We start from the raw sequence: 27,768 nt of genomic DNA on the forward strand, positions 1-27,768 counted from the left end.
CTATGTCTGATTGGACATAACAAGTTCCATAAAAGTGCTAAGGTGGTCAGCTCATAGAATATGACATCAAATCCAGAAACAGAGCTGCTGTTTCTTAACGACTTTGCAATGTAGAAATACTCTGTTACAAGTAAAAAGTCCGGAATTCAAAATTAGCTTGAGTAAAAGTACAAAAGTATTGGTATCAAAAAGTACCAAAAGCAGAAAGTGAGCATTGTGAGCTTGTAGATCTGCTATTTTCAAATGTCCAAAATGTATAGTGCTGATGTGGGTATGTTTTGTTGTTTTGTAATAATAATCTAAATCTACTAAGTAACTAGAAAGATGCAATCCGATGCGAGTGTGGTTGCCTATCCCTTTAGGGATATTGTTCAATTAGAAGAGTCCAATCAGATGACGGCAAAGCACACTAATGCCTTGGGAAGAGTTCTGGCCATCGGAGGGGAGAATAGAGTTATTGCGCGATTTAAACATTTTCAACGATGTAATCGTTCTCAACGATGTAAGCGCTGGGATGCAATAACAATAGTCTGCTTGCCTATAGGCAACCACAATAACGAGTAAAAGTATAAAAAGTATAACTACAAAGTATAAAACGGGGCTCAACAAAGGAGGATGTTATCCCAGTGACCTCCACCCACATGGAGTCTCTCTCCGTCTTCTTCCTCCTCCCTCCATGATTGTTCTCCCCCTGGGATTTGTTGTTCTGAACTCTGGGTTATTCCCAACACAACCCTCAGGCTCCCTTGAGTCAACTAATGCCCAAGACCACTCCATGTACTGTATGTGGTTTCTCTGTGGTGGTTCCTCCTAGGGAGGAACTCCCCTCCCTCCCTCCATATCCCGCCATCTGTGGCTTGGACTTTACTTTAATTTAGCCCTGGACTGGATATAGCAGCATATACCCTGACCACCCCTACAGTATACTATAGCAGCATATACCCTGACCACCCCTACAGTATACTATAGCAGCATATACCCTGACCACCCCTACAGTATACTATAGCAGCATATACCCTGACCACCCCTACAGAATACAGTATACATATACAGTATACTTCTCACTCCTAAATAGCTGGCTGATTGAGTTATGCAAGCTGCTGCTCTCTTACTGGAGTTTTGTATTAAAATTCCATTCATTATAGGCGGAATTTGTAAAAAGAAAAACAAAAAAAAACAAATTTGATTACAATTCTTTTGGGTGACCTGATAGCCAAGTGGCTAAGTTGTAAGCTTGTAGATTGGTTTTGGAATAGCTGCAGTATGAAATACCCAGTAAAAAAGTAGGTAAAAAAGTAAGAGCAACGTGGAGACAGATCACTTTCTTTCTCAGGTTCAACTCGAACTCTGTAAGCCAGAAAAAAACCCTTAGAAGCCCCACTGAACCCATCCATGCAGGCTTAAGTAAAACCAGAGTCACAAGATGCCGGGCCTTTCTCCAGATAGGACTGGAGGTCTCTCCACCACAACTCGTAAAGCCGTGTCTCCCTTTTCCAAACCTCTGCTGACATCCCACCCGGTTCAGATACCCTCGCATTGGAATGTGTGGTCTCCTTACACAACTGTTAATGTCTGGAATGTGTTGATCCATGGAGTGAAGCTGAAATTATGGACGAGCCATTACCAGGGAGCATCCTTTTGTTGTGGTTTTCGGCAGAGAAACGGGAGAATTTGGGTACCAGATCCCATAAACGCGGCCCTGTTTTCTCAGGACTAGACCACATTGGGCTCGACGGGGCCAAGGAGGCCATAGAGACGAGGCCGGTCTGGTTTACGACGCCACGAGGGCCAAAGGGTGTGCACAGAATTCCCACAGTCTAGTGTTTGCTCTGGAATTACACAGCAAAGTCCTCTGTGTTCATTAAACTGAGAAATGTAGCTACAAATGAAACCCATAAAAGGGTCAATTTACATTTGTACATTCTCAGGTTTACAACTGGATAAATGAACACTGAGGATTTTACTGCGCACACTCGGTTTAGTTTGAAGATAGAGCTACATATGTTGATCTGAAGCTTTACCAGACCACCTCATGCAGAGAACTTTCCATGGACACAGAATACCTCCCCCAGTTTATTGTCACATTGATTCAAGACCTGTTCAAGTAGCACTCGGATAGCCCCGCCTTTGTTGGCCTATGTCTTTTGTTCTCCCCCCTCGCCTTCCATCTTTCTTCCCTTCACTCACACTTTCCTGCTCCATGTGCCAGCCACACACCTGTTTTCCGTAATACCCCCCCCATCACCATGTGCGCGCGCGCACACACACACACACACACACACACACACACACACACACACACACTCTCTCTCTCTCTCTCTCTGTCTCTGCTCTTTTGCCATTCCTCAGCAGTAACACTTGGAATGTGTGAGGCAGCATGTTTTGCTCTGGCACGGCTGAGGTCGGGTCAGATCGGCACCGGGGCCCCAAAGGGGGCCCACTCCAAGACTGTGAAGAAGACCACATCAGGAGCCCAGCAGGACTGTGCGGTCAGGTAGCGTGTGTATATAGTGAAAGACTCACCCACCGTACAGTTTTATTGTGTGTGCGCCAGCAGGCTTGCATGTCCTGCGTGACTCGCATATCATCGTTGCCTTACTGTGGGGCAGAAACCTCTTGTCTCCGTATTTAAACCTTTCGCGGTTTTCTGTAAATGAATGCCGTACTTGATCATACTACATCGCCACACAAAAATAGCAGCTCGAGACGCTGCGTGAAGCGACTCGTGAGCATGTAGATCTGCTACTTTTACTATTTCTGAATTTGAATACTGAAAATTAAGTTTTGGACATATGAGGCTTCCACGCGACGGAGACGAAATCTTACATCCATGCATTTCGCTTTCACGTGCACTCCTCCCACCCGCCCTTTTTTATGCACAACACAGTCAGCAGCTACTGACTAAAAGACAAGGAAAAGCGACTAACTATGCTTTGTCCCAACAAATGTGGATTGAATGTACTGTATTAACCACTTTCACACAGGCGTCATCATTTTGGGAATGTCTTTATAAGTCCGCAATGTTCCACAGGCATGAATAAGCTTCCAGCTGATGGCTGCTCAGATGGTCATAAAGAGCACTAAGTGTGGAATAAGTGTCTTGCTCATGGACACCTTCTGATGACCAGATGTCCGCCCTCAAGCTATATGGCAGCTTTCAAGTGAAAACGTATGCAGTAAAGGCTCATGTGGTTAACAGTATTCCTTTTTGGTCCAAAAACTATAGTCACAGTCTGAAGCCTGGCTATAAATTGTGAGCTTCACTTACACACACAGCAAAATCTGGAGTGTTGATTTAACTCTGAGAATGTAAAAATTAACCTCGTTTTAATTCAATACTTTGTAAAACAGTTTACTGTGTACTTGTTTTGAAGTTGTGTGTACTACAGTATATGCCATGTGGGATGTTGAGAGGCTGAGCCAATGCTGCTGCATTGTAAATACGTCAACACTTCATAACACATTCCATAGCCTCAGAACCACGTGTGAATAGTCCTCCACCTCGCTTCCGCCTCGCTCTCTGATTCCCACTTAAAAAACATGGAGGCTACCTTTTTCCATCAACTCTCCATCAGAAATAGCCAATCTACAAGCTCACAATGCGTCTCAGCGGCAGCACGACACATTGTGAGCTTGTAGATCTGCTTTTTATTGGTATGAGACTCCATCATACGATGAAGTATAATTACTCCTCTTATTGTCGGTCTCTCTCTCTCTCTCTCTCTCTCTCACACACACACGCAAGCACACACATCCACAGACTGCACATGCATACGTGTGCACGCTTTTAAGTGGCAAGTAAGCAAATGTGTGGCTACAGTACATATATGATACGTGCGCACACACACTTCCAAGCTGACTTGTCAAAAGTCTTCCATCCAACATCAACAAGCTGCATTTTCTCAAGAGCCAGACTGCCGGGTTGTAGAAAAATGAGATGTCTGCACATTTTGTGTCCAGGTACCCTGAAAACGTACAGTAACTGACTACATGTCTCCCACTACATGACAATATACTGTACATACATGGCCATGTCACACAGCTGCATGCATCATCATAGCCAAGGTCTAGTAGCTCTGTCTATAGGAAAGGAATGTTATTTGAATTGCAAGGAAGCAACCAGTTTCAAAGCTGTACTCAAATGAGTGCAGTATCACTAGCATCACCTGTGAAACACACACACAGCCATCTTCTATACATAAACATAGACCCTGCTCCAGTCACTTCTCCTACATATTATTACACAATATAATTCTATTCTCCTACACATTTCTTTTACACAACGTAGCTCTATTTATTCCAAAATTCTCAAATCACCTTGAGACTTTCCGTAGCATGGCATGTACAAACCTATACAGCAATAGAACTGTATCAAGTGAAAATATTGCAATACTGCTCTTTACACAACATTTTCTGTACGTAGTGTTTGACTTTGCAAATGTATATGCATGCAGTGTTTTATTTACATTAGGGGGTACAGCATTGCATTGCAGACTTAGAGTATCTTAATCTAAGTTCGTCACTGCACTGTGTATGTGGAAACCACAACACCAACTCAATTGTACTGTACATGCATGTTTGCATGCATTTGAACACTTAAACCCAATCCAATTTTTGGGGGGTAACATTTGCCAAAAGATAGCCGATCTACAAGCTCACAACACCGGGCAACGAGGTGAGAGCTTATAGATCGGCTATTTCCGGTGAAGAAGAGTGCAGAGGAAAACAGAGCGGACCAAGGAGAGCCAACTCGGGTCAAGTTTACCAAGTGTTTAAGTGGTTAAACCTGTTCAGTGGAAGACAAAGAAATTCAGGCATGGGAATGGGAATAAAGACTCTCTCCCTTTACCTTTCATGGTTCTTGTTCCAAAAAGTCCTTTCAGTTGGTAAACACCTTTTCTATGTGCAGGCAACAGCAGATGATGGAGATAATGATGAAAGTGCCCAGGATGTCTTCACTCACCAGTGACACTTTTGTTGGTACAAACTCATTCATACAACTCTGTTGACCATTTGTCCTGCAATGGACTGGAGAACTCTTTAGTCCTACAGTCCCCTTGTTTTACCAAGAATAATATTCAATAAAAGGCTGTCCACTAGTGACACTTCCGAAAGTTTCTTTGTCACTTCTCTATAATTGAAGGATGCTCCTAAACTGTGTTCTGCGTGTTAAGATGTTCCAAATTTAAAACGTTCACTCTATGTTCTCTGTAGTGAGCCACTGCTAGACTCATTAGTTGCCAGTGCAGGACGTGATGCATCTGAATGTTGACAAGCTGAAAGACTTTTCTTGCTGAAGCTTCTCTGAATTCCTCTCAGCGTTCCCTCCAACATCCTCCACTCCAGAGCCCAAAGCAACTGTGGACACCAGAGTGAAACCATGTGCTGCTTGGGGAAACATGGCTGAAGGCGGGGCGAGAGAGAGAGAGAGAGAGAGAGAGAGAGAGAGAAGGGAAGAGGGAGGGAGGCAGTGATAGAAAGATGCAAAGACAAAGAAATGAAGATAGAGTAACAGAAGACAAGGGGGAGTGGAAGGAGAAAAGGAGGGAGGGAAAGTGAGTTAGGAGGGGAGAGAGGGAGGGGTGACATGTTTTGTAGAAAGTGGGCTTTGTGGCTGAGGCTAATTGCTCACAAATGTTTGAACATGGCAGACTGGGCACCTTGAGAAAATGTGGCCTTGGCTAGCAAGACGGGAAAATAGTTTCTACACACACACACACACACACACACACACACACACACACACACACACACACACACACACACACTTGAAGAAGACTATTAATACTCATGCATGCAAGCTCACATGCACACACACACACATGAATGCACACACATGAATACACACAAGGCACGCGGGTGCACGCACATGTCAAGGCTAATCCTTATCTAGCCCAGGAAAAATATATGTATGCCTGCTCCCTGTAATGTTGAGGACCAATTTCTAACACACACACACACACACACACACACACACACACACACACACAGACAGACCCCTGAGCACAAGTTTATGAACATCGCCCAGACTTCCAAATACAAGGACAATAAGTTGACAGTTATATCCCAAGGCCATAATACGTTCCACCAAAAGCTGATATTTCATAAGTTTGGATGTAAAACAAGTGTCCATATACAAATCAAATGGGCAGCCTATTTCAAATATAGTGACAGTTTTTCTAATTTCATTGATGAACACAATATCTGGGGTATTTGGAATATCTTGTAGTGAATCGACATGTGTGTCATTGTGATCAAACCAGTCTATTTTTACAGTGCTGTGTTTATACATTCTTGTTGTCCTGTCTTGTACTCCTCTGATCAGACGGTAATGTCTGGCAATGTACAGTACTTTATAGTGGCTGCAACACACACACACACACACACACACACACACACACACACACACACACACACACACACACACACCTTAAGCAGCTATTTGTCATGCTGCTGGCTGACTAGTGGTGCATTTTCAGCTCCCCGTTTCCTTTCTGGCCTTCAATAAGATGCCATGACATGGAAGAGAAATGAGTGTAATCATCAAGAAGTAATACAACACCAGAAGACTTCCCTTTTCGTTAGTTGAGCCGTGACGAGGCCATGCAAAAACTATTGTAATGAGGCTGTGCGTGCGTGCGTGCGTGCATGGAGGATAACACCTGGCGTCAGCTGTCAGCTGTGATGGTAGCCAGTAGCCACATGCTGGAGAAGAAAAGGACAACCAGGAGAGGAGAATCAAGAGGAACGGTTACAGTTGCCACTACTGTACCACCACATATACTGTACTACTGTGCCTGCAATCCAGGCTATAGGGCTATTCAGTCACCTAAGAACTCACCGATAGAAGTGGACGTGCGGTGTGTGTGCGCGGGCATGAAAGTAACGCAACTAATGTCTAATTTATGCTCCATATAGGACACTAGGACAGTGTTGACTTGTGGCCCCGAAAATATCAGGTCCACAAGCTTAACATTTGCTCTGTGTCTAAATTCAGTGTAGAGGCTAGAACAAACTTACTCCTATTGCTTTGAAAACCAATACTGATACTGTTCCAACATGGACCGACCTAAAGACTTTTTATATTTCCAAATTCCTTCCATTCAGTTTCATCCCATACTACACATTGAAATTAGATGTCATCAGACAGAGACTTCTGATCATCTGGCTACATGAGACTACGTTTTTGGTACCATTTACAGTACTTAGTTTTCACTGCTGACAGTACCCCCTCAACGACATCAAAAGTACAACCATCTGTACAGTTCAACAATAACAGTTCCTCATATCATTTTAGGTGAGAAATAGGCCATGCAGTCGCTCGATATTGATTCATTTCACAATCACAACATCTATCGTTTAAACTTAAGGGTGCATACCTTTGATCCGATGTCCTAACAGTCCGACACTACTAATCCTACGTCAAACCCTAACTGCACACGGAAGCCACGGGTGCACTTAACCGACCACGTATGTCGTTTAAATTAAAGGTATTCAAGTGATTTTTAAATGTGGATACTGTAGTAATCAGTGCAAACATGTTCAGTTCCCAATTAGCCATGTATACTGCATCAAAGCTACAGTATCATTACTTTTTAAATGCATGTCCCAGAAAAGCAGAATGGGATCAGGCGAACATACATCTGTCACTAATGGAAGGCAAATATATTCATGAGGAAAAATGTAAGAAATTGCTCTCAAAACACAATATTTTGTTATGGACAAAACCTGGTTTTACTACTGAGGGAATTTTATCCAAAAGTTATCTTTCAGCTTATCTACATACATCCAACATAATTAACTGGCAGATGACATAGTGCTGATGCCATTTCTTATTCCTACACTATTTCAGTAAATCGTCGGGTGGAAACCATATCCGCATGTTCCAATGGATCCAATGTAGTTCTTATTCAGTTGCAAGTTGCAACACACACACACACACACACACACACACACACACACACACACACACACACACACACACACACACACACACCTCAACGTACAGTAAAAAGTTGAAATATATGAGGTTTCTGCCAGACAGCAGCAAAATGGAAGTACCATCCAACTGCAGAATAAATGGTACATAAATGGTAAATGGTGCATTTATATAGCGCCTTTATCCAAGGCGCTTTACATAGTGCATTACAACCCATTCACACGCACATTCATACACCGATTGCGGCGGAAGCCATGCAACTTGCAAGGTACCAACCAGCACATCGGGAGCAATTTGGGGTTCAATGTCTTGCCCAAGGACACTTGGGCAAGACATTACACATGTAGACAGGAGGAGCTGGGATTCGAACCGCCGACCCATGGATCATTGGACGACCTGCTCTACCTCCTGAGCCACAGTCGCCCGTAGAATAATTGTTGGGCACCTAGGTGAAAGGAATGCATCCTGTGTGGATCTATTTTTGCAGTCACACTGGGGGCTGAATGCACACTAAAAAGAACAAAGGACATTCATTAGTGACTTGCAGAGGCAGAGGAAGTAAAGGACTCCATGAGCTCATTTAATTACGTTCATCTTTGATCACCAACAGTCTGGCATTCCACTCCAAATACAGAACCTATTAGTTTCCTAATCAGCGTTGTGCATGCATACATACACCAATGCTCAGACACACATACTGTACAAGTACATGCGCGCCGCACATGCATGCACACACACACACACACACACACACACACACACACACACACACACACACACACACACACACACACACACACACACACACACACACACACACACACACACACACACACACACACACACACACACACACACGATACCAGAAACGTGAACAATGCCAGTACATATGCTGGTCATCAGCCACAGCAGGTCATAGTAGGACGAATCGTTATTACGGTACCCAGTGCTGTCATGGCTTTTGTTAGAAGAAAGCCAATGGAATGCATACAATGCGTGTGTGAGTGTGAGTGTGAGTGTGAGTGTGTGTGTGTGTGTGTGTGCGCGCTATCCACCAGTGTTGTTTTTGGCAGCAAATTTCTATTTTAGTTTTAGTCATTAGTCTCTTGAATAGTTTTCACTTAGTTTTAGTCACATTTTAGTCACCTGGAATGTTCTAGTGTTTAGTCTAGTTTTAGTCGACTAAATGTCATACATTTTAGTCGACTAAATCAACTGTAGATTTAGTCGACTAAAATGTGTTTTGACAGGCCTTGATGTCATTGTAATGACATATTTTACACTTTGGTTGCATCCTGAAAATAGCAGATATACAATATTGTGAGATTGTATATCTGCTATTTTCAGCATGCAACCCAGCATAAAACTGGATCTCTTGTCCACAAGTCCCTTCCTAACATTTTAGTCTAGTTTTTATTTGTTGACGAAATTGTCAGTCTTAGTTTTAGTCATCATATATTCGTTTTTATTTAGTTTTAGTCAGTGAAAAAAGGTAGTCGACGAAAGATTTTCGTCTTCGTTTTACTCGACGAAAACAACAGTGCTATCCACGGTCCCCTATGGAAACTCATACTGGCAGCAGAGACAAAGGGCTGTCCACGGTCCCCTATGGAAACTCATACTGGCAGCAGAGACAAAGGGCTGTCCACGGTCCCCTATGGAAACTCATACTGGCAGCAGAGACAAAGGGCTGTCCACGGTCCCCTATGGAAACTCATACTGGCAGCAGAGACAAAGGGCTGTCCACGGTCCCCTATGGAAACTCATACTGGCAGCAGAGACAAAGGGCTGTCCACGGTCCCCTATGGAAACTCATACTGGCAGCAGAGACAAAGGGCTGTACTTCATTGGCTATAAGCCCACTGAATGCACTACAGCTGCACGGTGGATAAACTGAACACTGACAAATCTTGAGTGTCAATTAAACTCTAAGAGTCACAATAAGTACATTTACTCAAGTACTGTACTTGTGTGGGTTACTTTTACTTTAGATTTTTATACCTTCTATTTCACTATACATCTCAGAGGTAAATATTGTACTTACTCAACTACGTATTTAACAGCCGCAGTTTACTTTGCAGAATACTACGAAACAACGAGAAACATATTATAGTTATTATGAACTATTATTTAAACTACCCTTTACACCATTCTGAATAATGACGTTTGGTGTAGGTATATTATATGCAAGTACTTTTGTAGGTTTACTCAAGTGTGTGTGTGTGTGTGTGTGTGTGTGTGTGTGTGTGTGTGTGTGTGTGTCATTGGCTCTGAGTGCTCATAGTGTGTAAATCAACATGGTGATAAACACTGCAAGATGCTCCAAGCTAAGCATACCGTCTCTGGAGTGACTTCTGACATCAATTTGTTTCTTTTTGAAACAGCAGCTTGATTCGATAAAGTACTATCCTTAGAATGTGAAACTAACAAAATACCACAAAGCAGAGGGGACACAGAGAGGAAAGAGAACATGTAAAGAGAACATAACTAATTATTATTTTTCTCACTCATCACGCACATGTCCTTGCACATGTTTTGTGCATGTGGATGTGTTACTTTTATTTCATTGGGCAAATAGCAGAGAACTTACACATCAAAGTGTTTGATTGATTCATTGATGGATTGAACATTGTATTAGCAGATTACATAATTTTTACAGTTCAAGGTACAAGTTTTTTTTTTTGAAGGAGGCTAGGAGTTCACATTTCTTAACAGCTGTTAAGGTCATTCCACATTTTAGTGGCATAGGAGCTAAATTAAATTAACCCCTTGTTTGAGCCGAATCTGGGTTGAACGCCGTTTGTTGAACTCCCTCTGGTGTTGTGATCGTGGACTTTGTTGACATTAAGTTAATATTTTGACAGGTACATGGGTATCTTAGTGGTGTAGCGAATCTTAGGTCCATTGCAAGTTGCTGTAGTCTGTCGTCAACCCTAAGCCATTCCTTCAGGTTCAGCATTTACACTTTTAGTGAAAGCAATGGTGCTGTAAGTAAATGAAACAGGTAGGTACTGGTAGTCATTCAAGAAAGACATTATGGCCCTGCACTCTATAGAACACATTGGAAAGTTTACGACCAGCACAGTACATGGCCCAATCCATACTTCATGGCACACTCCTTTCTTCTGTTACAGATCAAACACCCACACTTGTGCCCATGAAGCAAATCGTCGCCTGTGCTTCAGGAATAATAGGCCCACTTCTGGCAGACCCCAGCCTCAGAGCTCTCCCTGGAATCCCCACAAGGACCCCTGGTGGTCCCCTGACCCCACTTTGAGAACCACTGAAATAATCCATACTCCATACTGTTCCACGGTTGGTCACAGTGAATGTCAACCCCCACACGTCCCAGTGTGGCTCCCACTTGGTACTGCTGCAGCGTGCCATGTGAGTGCCCCGCATGGCCTTTCTGCATGGTGCAGCTCCGCCCCAATTTAGGGCGGCCCCTATACGCCCTAAATTATGGACGAACAGAAACAGTTCCACATCTTTTCTGCAGTTTGGCAAATAAAACTGGACCCAAAGTCATCTCAGGAATTTGGAGACCCCAAAGTAGTCTGCCCCCTCTGAGCCATGGGCCTGTTGTGTAGCACACTGGAGGCAATGGGGCACCAGGGAGCTGTTGTACCTCGCTTCCCTCCTAGGTGTTCACCAGTGGTGGTACAGCAGGACATTGATGACAAAGCTGGTCCACTGTGAGTGTGAGTCATACGCCTTAATGTCCTTGCTGATATTGGGCAGATTTTAACCGTTGGCCTGCTTGAATTTATCCCCCGGACTCGGTTGAGAGGAATATATATATTATTACAGTATGTACAGTATCCTTTATTTCCCCCCAGATGGAATTACCTATGTCCGACTCCTATAGCTAGTGCTACCTGTACTAATCTACTAAACTAAACAGCCTGCTGTCACAGCCACTGCCACTGTCACTGTCCAGCTAAAATAAATATCACTTAAAGTCTCCAGTCCCTCACTAATATTCTTTCTTTTACTCTTTCACAAAAAATGCTATTAAAAATTTAAAATGTGATGTTTCACTTCATTTTAGACTTCAGGGTTTGAGTCTGACCAAGTAGATTTCAAGATATGAGTTGCCTGCCACCCAGTGGCCAGAGTTTGGTCTTACATTATTTCACAGGACACAGGGATAGTTAAAGCAGCTGTAGATCCAATTAAAGCCTATCTTACATATAAATAAGGAAACCTCTGTCCATAGGCTACTTTATTGTTCAAATGTGAAAACAAGGAAAGATGGGATTTTTGCAATTTTTTTACTTTACATTTTTATTTAGTGCATAGTGGAATAGGCCTATTAGCCAGCCCATTACCCATTACATTACCCGAAAATAGCCAATCTACAAGCTCACAATGCTAGATGCTTTGTGAACTTGTAGAGGGGCAGAGGATGTAGATTGGCAGAAGATATTGTTTAAATGTTTTATTACATAAATTGTGCAAAATATGTTTTGATCAGTGATTGTGTTAACTGATTGAGTGACACCCATTTGATTATCACCTATTTATTTTAAGGGTTCCAAAGCCATACCCATGTTGATCGGTGCCTTATATCAGGCCACGGCCAACCCATGGTCCACCCAAGGCCAACCCAGGTCCACCCATGGCCAACCCGGGTCCACCCATGGCCAACCCAGGTCCACCCATGGCCAACCCAGGTCAACCCATGTTGCTGCTACCTTGTCGTGGTGGAGAGGCTTGCGTGCCTCCGTGACTCAGAAAGCTTTACCGGAGGGGGTTCATACCCTCAGCAGGTTTAACCATGCCGGGCAGGTTTCTAGAGGAGAGGCCGGACGAAAAGCAGCACCTGGCCCTCCAGGTTGGGGGTTGGGCGTGGGGCCAACAACCCCATCCCATAAAACACTTCCATGTTACAGAAACGCCAACAAGGTCAACCCTAGCCTGGTTAATAAACCAGACTAATATCACACAGACCGCGGGATGCAATTTATTTTTTTAACGGCTGATTCGGTCTGGTTTATTAACCAGGCTAGGTCAACCCATGGCCAACCCAGGTCCACCCATGGCCAAGCCAGGTCAACCCATGGCCAACCCAGGTCAACCCATGGCCAACCCAGGTCCACCCATGGCCTCAGCCTGATCCAGCCAGGCAGGAACAAAACATTGTCACCGGGTAGAAACCTCTAATTTCCGTATTTCAACTTTTTATGTTTTTGTAAATTAATGCCCTGCTTCATAATACTACATTATAACAAAATAGCTAAAATCTACAAACTCATGTGACCCGTTGTAAGCTTGTACATAGATCTGCTACTGTTTGCTATTTTTGAAATATTTTTCAAGTGAAAGTGAAAGTGGTTAAGCGTGCGTGAATGAATGAATGAGTTTATTTGGTGATAAAAGGAAATAGCAAATAAGCACTTTCACACAGAGCAGACACAGGGGATAAAAACACAATACAGCCCCAAGGCTTATTTCCATCGTGGTTCTCTAAGACTAAGGAAACATGTATCCAAACAAAACGGTGCCAGGCTTTTATGAACATTGAACCATTGAAAGATGTTCATGTTGTTGCACGCTTGTGACTAAATAATAACTACATTGGATCCATTGGAACACAGGTTCTTTTTTTACATTTCCTGAAAAGTAACAGTTTTGTACACAACGGTTTCCACTTTCCACCCAACACAGTCGTTGGGACAAGTTAAGGGCCAGCCAAGTGGTGCTTTGAGAGAAAGGCTTTTCCAATGAATGTTGGTTAATGTTAGGTAGTAGTGATGTAATCAGGAAAATACAGTATACATAGTATTAACCCATTTTGGTGTCGGCATCATGTTATGCTTTAGCTATTGAAAAATAGCAGATCTACAAGCTCATATCGCGCCACCGAGTGGCGCGATACGAGCTTGTAGGTCTGCTATTTTTGAAAAATCGAAGAGCGACTGACATTTTTAGAATCTGATCTCAGGTCAGAATGGGTTCATCAGACCAGTGTGTGTCCGGCGGAAACCTCGTATGAATCTGATCTCAGGTCAGAATGGGTTAAACGCTAAAATGCATGCCATAATATTGAAAGGTCAGAGTACAGAATGCATGCATGGGCTAGAAAGTGATGCTGTTCTGAGTCACCAGCATTGAATAACAGTAATTGAGGGCTTGTGTGTGTGTGTGGGTGTGTGTGTGTGTGTGTGTGTGTGTGTGTGTGTGTGTGTGTGTGTGTGTGTGTGTGTGTGTGTGTGTGTGTGTGTGTGTGTGTGTGTGTGTGAGTGAGAGAAGTCTTGTTGAAGGGGCCAACAAAACAGGTGTCCTGGTGCACTGTTTCAGTAAGTCTTGAATGCATGTGCGGGAAGTCTTGGAAAGACTTCAACCTTTCGGTTTTGTTTGGATGTTTCCAACACCCTGTCTGTCTGTCTGTGTCTTACCTTGTGTCTCTCTCTCTGGTCTACCTTCATCCGTCTGTCCTTCAGGACACAGCCATCGTCCACCCAGTGCCCATTCGGATGACTCCCAGTAAGATCCACATGCAGGAGATGGAGCTGAAGAGGACAGGCAGTGGTGAGACAAACTCCTTGTGCGCGCGCGCACACGCACACACACACACACACACACACACACACGATACCAGAAACGTGAACAATGCCAGTACACACTTGCCATTATGAGAACACACCTATACGTGCAAAGATTTACATTAACGCTGTTACTTTGGGACGTCCAAAAGATTTTGTATGTTTAATTGTTTATCCAGTATTAATACTTACTGTATAACTGTGACTTCACTTTTTTTTACAAGAGCCATATACTGAGTCTAAGTGCATGCATACTGCACATGCTTTTGTATATAAATTATAAACATGAACTAAAAAAAACAGACACACTGACTCACCAACTTTATGGTAAACTACTTGTTTGTGCAGTCCAAATGCCTCTAGTCAAAGCAAACTGTTCTCCAATAATCTGTTTCACAATCTGTAGACAATCCTGTAGGCTATATGACTCAGTAGCTTTTAGTTCCACCCATCCTTCATTTTGTTTAATCACACCACGGTTCTGGAAGATACAGTCTTAAAGAAAATAATACCAGCACTCCCGTAGTATCCTGGAAGGATTAAGGCTTTATTTTATTTCCCCCCAGCAGCAAACAACAGTAAGGACATTTCGGCCAGAGAGAGATTTAAGCTGAAGAAGGCTCTCGGGCCGAAATGTCCTTACTGTTGTTTGCTGCTGGGGGGAAATAAAATAAAGCTTTAATCCTTCCAGGATACTACGCGAGTGCTGGTATTGTTTTTCTTTTAGACTTATCCTACACATCATACACATGCAGAGTTATACAAATCCTCTCTCTGTATCCAAATGGAAAACACCAAATAATGCATCCTGTTTGATAGCATATAGACCGGGCCAACAGTTCCAGAGATTTGCAAGGTTGCGGCCATGTCTTCAACCTGGTGAGACAAGATCGATCCACTAATCATCAAATTTCAAAAGAGAGTATTTAAATATTATAATGGCAGTTCAGGGACTCAAAGCCAAACAAAAGCAGAGTCACCAAACCAAATGAGAAACCAATAAGAAAACTATCACACAATGGAAACTTGGAAAGAATCAACAAAAACCCATAGCAAATTGGAATGCCTTTTGTCCCTCAACAGAATACCTTAACTGACTGATCTAGAACAAAGGAAATACTATATGTACAGATTGAGTGAAAATAGCCTCTTCATGGAGAGAAGCTATCACCATGCAGGCAGACCTGACTCCCAAGAGAGAACAGATAAAATGAGGTGGAAACAGACCTCTGCCAACTACACCGAGACATCTGAGACACAGAGAGTCGAGAGAGGGGGTTACCTGGCTATAAACCTATTCAGTATTCACGAGCCAAACAAAGGCCGCACCTGCCCTCTGGTGGACGTGCCGCAGCCCTGCAGCCTTGACCGCTGACTCTGAGCCATAAATTACACAACTTCTGGAAAAGTCCTCCATCCTGCTCCAGCAGCACAGCGGTGTCATTCTCACAGTGACTCACACACTACACAGTACACACCCCCCCCCCCCCCCCCACCCGCACCGCCACTATAAAAACCCTAGCGGGAGACAAGCAAACAGCGCGTCCACCCACTGTGGAGAAGAAACACGGACCTTGGAGAGGTGAGTGCGTGTGTGGAGGATAGTTGCGGTCTTTTTCATGTTGATGTGTGAGGATGTTGACGTCACATTAACCTTAATGTTCTTCATTGCGAGTGCACAGCGGGCAGTGCACAGCTTGTGTTCTTGTTTTTCTAGCCGATAGTGAAAATAATGCAATTGCATCTGTGCGTTTTTACAAATAAATGTAAACATAGTTTTTAATGGAATTCAGCAGTGCACAATAGAATAGATCTTTATACATGTGCGCTCAGTTCTTGTGCTGTGAACTGCACTTTGAATTAGTTCTCAACGATGTAAACATGTCTTTGCTAGTGCGCAAACACTGACCTCATGTCTGTGCGTGACAGCTGTTATTGCTTACTCATGGGTGTGGGTGCAGCCCAGTGGTCAGGACCACAACAACTGGATTAAACATTAAAGGGATATGTCACTGCAATTTTGGTTTTTAAACACACGTATTTGAGACTTAATGTTAAAAACATTGAGTATCATTTCTTCACAGACCATTGAAGAACCAAACTTAATTAGCACAGCACAGGGAAGAAGTTTAAGATTTGCATGTTTATACAGATCTTTCTTCTTAAAGCACACAATTGTTTGTGCAATGCAATATATAATTCAGTCATATTCCTTTCTGCAGCTACTTCAATAACAGTGACTGAATTGCAGCTTGATTTATATAGACAGACAGTGTGATTTCTTAATGATATAGTTTCTAGTTTAAAACGGTGAAATAGGGATTATGTTTTATGCATTTCATGAGCCAACATCATCTCTCATTGTGAAGCAATTGATATGCCATTACAGATTTGAACTACCGGTATTTACACAACACACATTTTTCAGTGTGATTAAGAGTTATTACAAGCAAATTGTTGTTTTGTCTGATCAAAGTTCAGTATTGATTATTGGTAGACTCTCAAGCCAGATCTATTGGTAGTCTGTCTTGAGACTCAATTATTGGCATCCTCTTCCAGAGGACAGGAAGAGATGGCGCTGGCGACCCCCTAACGGGAAATAGTCGGAAAAAACTAAGACAAAGAAGCAATATCAAATATATGAAGCACAGTTACAGTGTGTTTAGTCTATTGCAATCCCTGAGTAAAATTAACCCTGACTCCAGCCGATTGTGTAGAAGAGAGAAATCAATTCAATGTCACAGGTCTCTGATCCTTACATAACAATATTTTGCTCCATCAGAAAGGCTTTAACACGGAAGAAATCCGCTCTAATATGCCAAGGTCAAGCACCCTGTGGAGTGGATGTCCTACTTTAGAGCTCTAGGAGTCTTTGTGAACCAGCTACCAGCTAACATTTGTCTTACCCCCAGTGTCAGACTTAAATCATAAATGCCGGATATGGTAGACTTTTAAGCCAGTGCTCTGAGACATCTGTAGGTTCTGTACCATAGCCCACAGAAGAGGCATCTTTAAAATGTAGCTGTGTTTCAATCATTATTATAACTATTATTGTCATTTAAATTGTTAGCAATTGAACATTAGGTTCATAATGAGACCTGAGTTTTGCTTTAAATGTTGTCAACTTGTCAGTCAAAACCAAACTCACTGTTTTTGGTTCTCGACCTGCTTGCTGTTCTTGTACGTGCACAATTGCACATGGTCAACATCTGGATTGGAACAGTGTTGCCTGGTTATGGCAGGGAAATGCTAGCATTCTTTTCCTTGTGTAACCAAGACCCCTGCTGCTGGAATTACGCAAACAGCCAATACCAACTGTACCATTCTGTCTATGCCTCTGTCCATGTGCTGGTTTCTATCTCTCCCTTGCTGTATCCGTCAGCTAATATACATTTTAAAGATGCTTTGTTGGCATGACTGTCCAAAAAAAGAGAAATTGAGAACGGATGCGGAAGAAGGAATTGATTGATTGAAAAGTGAGTAGGCGTACTTTATTTAGCTGAACATACGCGAGTCATTGTCACCCCCTGCTCTCTCTCTCTCTCAGTAGTTCTTCATTCTTTGCACTCTTAAGTAAACTCTTTCTCTTTGTCCTCCAAGTTGACTAACTGCTGCCCTCTCTTCCACCCATTCTGTATTAGCACAATAAAAGGGCAATGAAGAAAACGTTTTGTGAATCCTCCTAAGGGTTGCTCCTAAATTTACACTGCATGTTACAGTTCACCGCCTGGTTTACCAGTTAACTGTCACACGGGAGCTAACCTCATTGTACAGCCAATGCATCATCCTTGAACCACAAGCCATTTAGGACAGAATTGGGACATTTTCTTCCTGCCCAGCATGAGTTGAGTTCCACTGGCGCTGGTACAGCGGAAGGACACTGGCCTGGTCCGTACAGAAAGAGGAGGCTTGTTTTGACAGCAAGGACAGTATAGAGTGATTAAGTGGCTAATGCCATTTTGAACCAACTGAACACTGTTTTAGCACAGGGAGTATTTTTCACAACATAAGCTACACAAACATGTATGAGATTACATTACAATTACATTTTCTAAACAGCTTAAAATGGGGCATTGGAAACTGGGACAGTGTGCAGTGGGAGGGTGCAGGTTATCAAAATGCTATTAATACATATTGAGCCACTGTCTTTGGTCACATAAGTTGCAAGGCTTACACATTTTGAGATCCCATGCATCTAGACTTCTAGGGGATTCATTTATGAGGTAGAAATAATCAACAGAGACAGAGAGAGAGAGAGAGAGAGAGAGAGAGAGAGAGTTCCATGACAAGCAGATCTCTCCATTCCATTCCACAGGACAGAATGTGATCTAATCTGTCAGATGATATCCTGTGTATATATATATCTCCCTATTTTGTTCTGTCTGCCTTTACACCACTTCCCAAATATTAAATCCAGGAGGGTATAGGCTGCAGAGAAATTCAAGGGCCCATCTGGTGTTCTTTGTTAATTTGTGCAATGCAGAGTTGCACAAGCACAACACAAGCATAGTTTTGTCATGTGTTTGAATTTATGGGGCTTGTAAAACTCCCACTCTCTCCCTCTCTCTTCTGTCCTGTCAAAAAATAAAAACACAAATGACAAAATATAACTATATAGGAAAACTGTGCCGTGTGCAGCAGAGATGAGATTATGGTTATGAGTTACTGCAATGACTGCATAGCTCTGCAGGGTTTATCATGGATGCTATCCACACCCCCTCCAGTGGAGACATGGTGACATTACAATAACACCAAGGTCAATAGGTTGAAAGGGATGAGCTCACTCTCATAGCAAGACGATGAGAGATCTGCACTTGCTAATACATATGGAGAAATATAAATTAAGGCTTTGACGGCGGAGAAAACAGACCTATGGTGTACGCCCACTGCTCTGAAAACCAATCCTGATACCGTCCCAGTATGAAGGCCAGACCGACCTAAAGTCTTTGCTTTGTTTCCTGCCATACTGTTCTCTTTTAAATGTGTGTGTGCGTGTGTGTGTGTGTGTCCAGCTTGGGTCATCTCTCTCTGTGGCAAACCTTATTATATATTTCTACACATGTATAATTAATTACACAACATAATGGGTAGAGATGCATATCAAAATTGGCCATATGGGGTCTAAAAATAATGCTCCTCAATGAGTTAAATATAAATATACGGCGATCGATCGGATAGCGGTCATAATTTCAACAACATCTCTATTATTAAAGGGCGATGGTTTGTGGGCACATGCGTGCCACATGAATGCACATGCACGTATAGGCAATTGCATTCGCTTTACTTTACTTACGTCTCCGTGTTTCTCAGCTTTCCATTCATCTGCATTGCCTGCTGGCCCCGATCTAGTCAGAGAGGATGCTGATGATGATGATGATGATGAGGAGGAAGACAATGAAGTCTCTGGCTGTGGTGGCGCTGACCCTGGCCTCCGTCAACTGTATCCTGCCTCCCTCTAAAGAAGACCTCAACCGTAAGTTCTCGGGCACGCGGTAAAATATGGAAGTGTATAATGTATCCATTAAGACCTGAAATGCATCTGTGTCACCATAGCTTTTAATCACTTTAACCCACTATAAATAGCAGATCTACAAGCTCATAGTGCAGTACTTGGTGCCACATTATGAGCTTGTAGATCTGCTATTTTTTGAAAAATCTTGAAAATATGGCACAAATCTTTGAATAAATATTCTTTCACAGCGAACATTTGACCTCAAAACTTTGCTTCTGGAGGTCCTTAGAACAGAATATTCTGAGATGGGGGGGGGGGGGGTCTGTGGCCAAATACATTCTGGGAGTCCTTGACATGAAGAAGTTTTAGAACCCCTGACATTTGTAGAATCTGGTCTCAGGTCTTAATGGGTTAACTATAGTGCGATTTGGAAAACTTGTAACACGTGCACAAAACCAGTGGCACCTGAGAGGTCCCCAATGGACCAGTGTTGGGAACCACTGGTTTAGGGATAACGGGTGACTGGGGAATACAGGCAACCAGGATATTAGTGAGTTTAGCTCTGCATGTTCTCCATCTATGGAAATCTGTCACGAGGACACTAGATAGATAGTTTATTTGTCTCGGTCATGGTTTATCCAGCATTATCCAGACACTATATGTGACACTATTACAAACAATGCCACACAGTCCCACACACACGCAGCACATAACCTACCGTGTATTCCGATTTCTTTCCCCGCAGAGATCTCTGAGCTGGGTGTGAAGTATCTGGACAAGCAGATAGAGAACGCCATCAATGGAGTGAAGGAGATGAAGAACGTCATGGAGAAGTCCTCTGATGACCACAAGAAGTTCCTCGAAGACCTGGAGAAGACCAAGATAATGAAGGAGGTACAAGGAGGAGAGGAGAGGAGACAAGAGAGATTAGTTAGAAACCTAATCAACAATGACTGGTTCGCTGTACATCATCCCACTTATTACATGGTTACTTGCAGATGGAATCTGTAATTTAAGACAAAATACAGGCTTATTATTTGCTTACTAAAATTTACAATTTACAATTTAGGCATTTAGCAGACGCTCTTAATCCAGAGCGACTTACATTAAGCAGGAACAAAAAAGCATGGGAATACATCACATAAAAGCATTTATCATGAAACATGCGTAAGCTAAGAAAGTAACAGTGGAATATCTATATTATGAGACTATACATATAAACTATATATCTATACTACTATGCTATACATATGTACTATGGCGTGCTATGACTATATACAATGCAATTATAGTGCTGTCTACATAACATGCTATAAGTCTATCAAATGCTATCTAAGTCTACCGAAATGCTATCTAAGGGGGTGGGGTAAGTGCTATGGGCCATGATGGAGTCTGAAAAGGTGGGTTTTCAGACTACGGCGGAAGATTGGGAGTGATGCTGCAGTTCTGACTGCAATGGGAAGTGCATATGAGAAAAATATAATCAATCAGATCCAAATAGGCAACAGACATGGTACCTTTACCTTCTCTCTCTCCTCCTCTGTGCAGGAGGCCATGCGTAAGGCTCAGCAGATGGAGTCCAAGCTGGAGCAGGAGGAGGAGGTGTGCAATGAGACCATGCAGGCTCTATGGGAGGAGTGTAAGCCCTGCCTGAAGAATACCTGCATCAAATATTATTCCAGAACCTGCAGCAGTGGCGCTGGCCTGGTTGGACGTCAGGTCAGGACACAACCTTAACACAAACACACGCACGCACCGTACTCTGGATGTGTTCTTCATTGTAACCCTAACTCTAAACTTTCTTTCTCTTTCCAAGTATTTTTTAAACATAACCAGACTATAAACAAAGCAGAACAACAATTGCAATTGCAGTGGGTGGTGGTGGTGGGGGGGGGGGGGGGGACAGCACTGTGGGAAACCAGTACAAGTGAGAAAACTTTGGTAGCCAATCTTAGCCAATCAGGATGGAGTCTGAAAAATCTGAAAGACCCGTTTCGTTGAATGGCTCTAGAGAGACTGTGTACCAATTTGCTTGATGTTTGCACAAAATATGTAGGTGTACTGTCCAAAAAATTGTTTTGCACAAAGCGGCCTCCTGGTGGCGCTATAAGAAAAGACCTTGGGGCAGAGGTACAGCTGTGGCATTCAGGGAGTGTGTGCGCAAAGTATGGCTGCGATCAAGCCAGTGGTACAAAACATATTCTCTCCCCATGCCTTCGGCCTGGTGGAGACAATAAAAGTTAATCAAACATCAATAATCAGTGGGCTAGGACTCTCCAAAATCAGGATCAGCATAGCAAAAATGTGGCATCGGTTGGGCTCCAATTAGACACCTTGGCTTACTTATACCACATAAGAGGCTTTATTGTTATTATCTTGATCTTTCTGCACTGTGGCCTCAATGGAATGGAATGCTCTTTCCTGCACACAAAATAAAGCTAACACGGCACAGAGGCAGTGTTATTTTATAGTGTTATGTTTGCAACATATGTAGCACAGCAAAATATGATTATATGGCTGTGGCCCAGGAGGTACAGCCGCTTGAGGACCGGAATGTTCCCAGTTCATTGGCTCTTCCTGGCTGTGTCCTTGAGCAAGACACTGATCCCTAAACTGCTACCTTGCAAGGTTGCCTCCGCTGTGTGTGAATGTAATGTGAATGTACTGCACAAAAAGATTATAACTGCGTACATACTGCATACATACTTACCGTATCTCCTTGCTTCCTTTGCCCCATCCTAACCTCCTACCGTCTCCAGTTGGAGGAGGTGTTGAACAGGACATCTCCATTCTCTATCTGGGTGAACGGGGAGAACATGGACGTGTTGGAGAGAGAGGGCCAGAGACAGACAGAGCAGTTCCACAACCTGGAGGACAAATACTCTGTGGTGGCTGACAGTGTGGACAGCATCTTCCTCGACAGCATGAAGGTACTGGATACTCCAGCACAGTAAACATAAAAGACACCTGTGGGCGAGAAGCGACTTCGCTCTAAAGGGTGAGGTCGCGTGCACGCATCCGCCTCGTTGACGGCAGATTGCTGGGCGAGCGCTGGCACTTTGGCATGGGGATCAACATAGAATTCATTCTGTATTGGCCATGTCTTGAGTGTACAGGATTTGATGAGATCAGATCAACATATGGAATGTCAGAACAGGTCAGTACAGTATATGGAGATCTAAGGGTGGTAGCGGGGACATTCTCTTGAGTGTACAGGGTTTGATGAGGGCCCAGGTAGGGCCGGGCCTTAATTTTTGGGCCGGTTTCGCCGGCTGCCAGTCACGGCAGCACTAATAACTTTGGGGCAGGCCCGTCTAGAGTTTGAATGGACAGGTGGGCCTGTTCAGAACTCTAGTTTTCGGGAAGATTGCAGCCTTAGGTGAGCTTAAATACTCCCAAATGATCAGCTGATTGCCACAACAGCGTATGATATGTGGACTTGCATAGTATGTCAGTAGATCTGCCCGAATTAACTTCACAAGATGTCTTCCATCGTCTCTCTCAGGTGTTCAACCACATGCAGACCATTCACCCTCCTACAGGCATGTTCCCTGGCCCGTTCCACCTGCCCATGAGCCCGTGGGGGCTGGATAGGCCTGTCCCACTGCAGGAGCCACAGTCTGGCTTCCACAGCCTATTCTTCCCCATGATGGGCATGGCCAGGAACCTGTTTGGCTCAATGATGGATATGGACCAAGAAATGGAAACACCCACCAATGAAGGTATGTTTCCTAACAGATTTTCTTCCAATTTGCTTCCAATAGCGTAGTTAGTTATTTTTGCGTTGAGGAGGTAATGTGTCCATATCGGGCCACCAGTGAAGCGCAGTCGATGCCCGATTCATTGCTCGTCGTAAAACGTGTTCCGTGCTGAAAATGGCTGATCTACATGCCAACAACGTGTTGCGTCGGCGGCACGTTGTGAGCTTGTAGATCAGCTACAGCTACGATCAGCACGCAGAGATATGCAGGCTGTGAGAACCGTGAACATTCAGAAACTTTTGCCTTCACAATAAAAGCATGCAGCTTTCACAAGTGTGCCCATAAAGACAAGGAAAATGATTAAAGAATTCGGTGTTAATTTGGATAATGTTAATGGAGATATTGTAAATCTGGTTGTAGATTTGCCAAATATCTTTTGACATTCCCAAAATACAGATGCCAGTGTTGCCAGTGCCATGTGGTTGAAACTAAATCATTTTTGTGTGTCTCATATCAGACGGCAGTGTGAACGAGGATGTGGTGATCACCAGGCCTTTTGGCGGCGGCAAGATGACGTGCCGGGAGATCCGCCGCAACTCAGCTGGCTGCATCAAGCTCCGCAATGAATGCCAGAAATGCAAAGAAATCCAACATATTGGTGCGATGATTTTCCTGTGCATTTTCTTGATTTGTCAGGTGAAACCTGACTAATGAAAGCTCATGAAAAGTAAGTGACCTAGTCATCAATGGCCTCCTTGCTGCCTATTAAGCCAATGGGAGCCGCCTAATCGCCGCCAGCCAATTGCATAGTAGCAAGCTAGTCATGATTGGCTGCCTCCTAAGCTATGACACAGACACGGCGGAAGTCTACAATGCCGAGGCCACACTCTCAACCATAGACATAATATAAACACCGCAGCGGAGCAGAGCGCCTTAGTGATAACACACTAATGTTATGAGCAAACTGGAGAGCGGGAAAGATGCACAACGGAGACAGTGTAATGTATTATTTGTTTAAAACAATCTTTTACAAATGATTCCTTAAGGCCAATATGTGCTCTTTCCTATGTCAGAACTAGTTCAGTCAGATCGCAAGGAGTTTCTTTGGTGCTATCACTCTTTTGGACTGACTGTACTCTGTTGCAGTTTATACATTCTGTCTAATAAACTATTCAATCAATCAATATTTCTATTGTGTCTCTTAACCCCAGACTGTTCAGGCAGGAACCCCCTGGAGGGGCCCCTGAAGGAACAGCTAGAGGAGGCCCTGGCCATGGCTGAGCGCTTCACCCAGGAGTACACCACCATGTTGAGGAGGTTCGAGGAGGAGATGCTCAACACCTCCTCCATCCTGGACCTGTTCAACAGGCAGTTTGGCTGGGTGTCAGCATTGGCCAACAGCACCAAGACCAAGGATGGCATGTTGCACATTGAGACGGTATGCAGACTGTCACTCTGCCCGCAATGACTCATATAACTGATGCTAAACTATGTACAACACACATTGATGTTGCTTTAAAGGGCATTTTTATTGGATGGATTACAATGCAGTGTGTGAGAGTACTTAATTAGTCTACCTAGGCGTCTGCCTAGGTTGGTGACAGTTTGCCTGTTGGACGGCCATCTGGCAGGCCTTCCATGTGTGAAAACATGAGCCGAGATCAGTTAGTTGACAGACATGGCTGAATAACTAAACGTCTCTCTTCCGCATGCAGGTTCTTTGCAGGGACACAGAGAAGAAAGGCGATGGGCAGACTCCAGAGGAGACCAATGTGTCGGTGAAGATCTTTGACTCACCTCCCATGACCATCACCGTGCCTGGTGACATCCCCTGGTCCGACCCAAAGTTCTCCGAGGTGGTGGCCCAGGAGGCTCTCGACCGCTACAAAGAGACCTCCATGTGAGTGTCCCTCTGGGAGGGCCGACATTCTGATGCGACGTTAAGCCTCACTTGTACTCGGATGGACTTCGGTGTGCTCAACAAAGTATAGATCAGGCATGAGGCATTAGTTACATTTCAGAGGTGTTTTATCCGTGATAGAGGGTATGCGCGTGACATCATCATCATACCCGGAAGTTATGCAGGAATGCCTACTGAGTGGCAAAAAACTACTTTCTGGCCTTAACAGCCCATTCATCCAAACAGAAAAGTTATATTTGATTGCATTAAATGACTTTAAACAACGTTAACTTTGTCACTCAGTTTGCCACTCGATCTGCCATTCACTTTATGCATGCGCATACCCTCTTGCATGTCAGTTGAGAGTAGCGAACCTTTTCTGTTACTCAATCGTCTTATGCCATTTTTGGGGGCATTTCCGCTACCGTTTCTATCAAGAACAACTCACAATTGTCAACATGGAAGGATCAGGTCTTACAACAATGCTATTACAATGGATATGGCATCTACTATGTTTTAATAAGAGAGCTTTTAACTTGGTTTAGTGGTTGGAGTTCTTTTACTGCTATGATACATTTGAAGACTGGTTCAACAGCAGTTGAATGAAGAAACAAGAAAAGATAAGGAAGGCAGCAAGGCACATTTGCTTATCTTGTACACCACTGTGATTGTTTAAGTGACTGAGAAGATTATGCTATTTTAGGACAGTGTTGTAGAGACAGTTACAGCTAAGACAGCGTAATGATTTGTTGTAGTTGGACAAAGCCTTGGACACTCACCAGATAAATAAAGAAGATCACTGTGTGTGTACTGTATGAATATAAAAATCTAATTAATTAAATTTCCTTTTTTCTCCCCCTCTGTAGAGTGGTCAAGTAAAGCCAGCTTCTCCACAGCCTGCTGACAATAGAATGTCTCGGATTAATCCAAGTCTGAGTAAAGTACAACTGAACAACGCCTAAACCCACCTGAACGCCCTGTGGCAAACCCTTAAAACCCACAGCACACCATGAAACTCCTGCAGCAAATCCTGGGATTCTGTTGGAAATTGTTAACCAGAGCTCACCTAGATACTGGACGGTCTCTCAGTTCTACTGTATGGTCCAACAGTCTTTGCACAAATGACACACAAAAAGACACACATTTCAGCTACAAATTTTGACCTGCTGGAGGATTAAATATGTAGTCCTACTTCACATTGAGACCTCATGTGGTTCAGCTAATCACATTGACCCTTTGTAGATAAAATAAAGATCCTTTAGGTTTAGGTGACCATTCTAGAACAATAAATCAGGGAAAATACTAAATCCTCATCCTGCTTCATGTCTTTGTGAGGTCTCCAATGGGAAAATAGAATGAGCTTGTGTACCAGAGTTCCCTAAAATCATCTTTGACATCAAAACCATTAGTTGTGAATGGAGTAAAATGGTCTTGTTGCAAAGATGCAAACGGGAAAGTAAACTATTGTAGTTACCACTTTTGTTGATCACACATATCTGTGTAAGTAGTAAATTGAGCATTTCTCTTTGACATGTATTAATGTGATGTAAAATTAGCTTGCCGTTTTAGAGACTAAAAGGTTGAGTTAGCATTTGCTCTAATATAGAAGACATTTCTGTAATTGTTTAGTCAGCATTGCTTTGAATCCTTCTGTATGGAGTACAGTCGAGCAATGAAACAATGCATAGTGATTAAAAACTGCTCAAACCTATGCCTGTGTGTGTGTGTGTGAGATCTGTTAGTTAACAAATAGAAACTAGTATTCTCTGTAATGTAATGAACCTCTACACATCTATGTTTCACTCACTGCATAATTATTTCAAATCATAACTAGAAAAAGTGCCCTTCTGGGCACAGGTCTCCACCAGGATAGGAATGTAGGACATTGCAGCTTGCCTTCATCTGGTGGTTGGATAAAAGGGCAACAAAAGTAAACTAGGGAGTTGGCATACAAAGTTATCCACAGATCCGTGCAGTTAGAGGTAAAAACACTTTTCGGCCAGTTATAGCGCCACCTTGAAGCTGAGTTGAAATTGTTCATGTGGCATTTCGTCCTCGGCCTAGTGGGAATGTGGGTGCACAATTTCATGGAAATCACGCGATGTGTTCATGATTTGCAGCATTTTGTTTGAAACTGAGCACTCCTGTGAACTTTGGAAGCCAATCTTAACCAATCAGGATGGAGTCTGAGAAATCTGAAAGACCGGTTTCGTTGAATGGCTCTAGAG

The 27,768-nt window shown here is 43.3% G+C and overlaps 2 protein-coding genes across 2 annotated transcripts in view; one reads left to right on the plus strand and one right to left on the minus strand.

Annotated features, from left to right (window-relative positions):
• Nucleotides 1-5,342, minus strand: part of LOC310876603 (scavenger receptor class A member 3-like) — a 29,333-nt gene extending 23,991 nt beyond the window's left edge. Inside the window, exon 1 of the mRNA XM_083790185.1 lies at nucleotides 4,850-5,342. Within this exon, the coding sequence (XP_083646311.1) occupies nucleotides 4,850-4,856 (7 nt within the window). The 5' untranslated portion in view covers nucleotides 4,857-5,342. The remainder of the gene's footprint in view (nucleotides 1-4,849) is intronic.
• A 10,577-nt stretch (nucleotides 5,343-15,919) lies between these two features.
• Nucleotides 15,920-27,242, plus strand: LOC310877299 (clusterin-like). Its single transcript, XM_083791111.1, has 10 exons — nucleotides 15,920-16,069; nucleotides 19,798-19,960; nucleotides 20,685-20,833; nucleotides 21,488-21,658; nucleotides 22,699-22,869; nucleotides 23,445-23,661; nucleotides 24,158-24,298; nucleotides 24,852-25,078; nucleotides 25,356-25,540; nucleotides 26,407-27,242. The coding sequence occupies exons 2-10, from the start codon at nucleotides 19,846-19,848 to the stop codon at nucleotides 26,417-26,419; spliced, it is 1,389 nt and encodes a 462-aa protein (XP_083647237.1). The 5' UTR covers nucleotides 15,920-16,069; nucleotides 19,798-19,845; the 3' UTR covers nucleotides 26,420-27,242.
• Nucleotides 27,243-27,768: the final 526 nt, after the last annotated feature.

Source organism: Protomyctophum parallelum (genome assembly GCF_964188405.1).
Source record: "Protomyctophum parallelum genome assembly, chromosome: 19".
NCBI classification, from domain to species: Eukaryota; Metazoa; Chordata; class Actinopteri; order Myctophiformes; family Myctophidae; genus Protomyctophum; species Protomyctophum parallelum.

Excerpts from the sequence above, each read along its gene's own strand:
- LOC310877299 (XM_083791111.1), top strand. The coding sequence starts at position 19,846 with ATGCTGATGATGATGATGATGATGAGGAGGAAGACAATGAAGTCTCTG. Across the intron at positions 19,961-20,684 it reads CTCTAAAGAAGACCTCAACC|AGATCTCTGAGCTGGGTGTG; the intron begins GTAAGTTCTCGG and ends CTTTCCCCGCAG. Across the intron at positions 21,659-22,698 it reads CTGGCCTGGTTGGACGTCAG|TTGGAGGAGGTGTTGAACAG; the intron begins GTCAGGACACAA and ends TACCGTCTCCAG.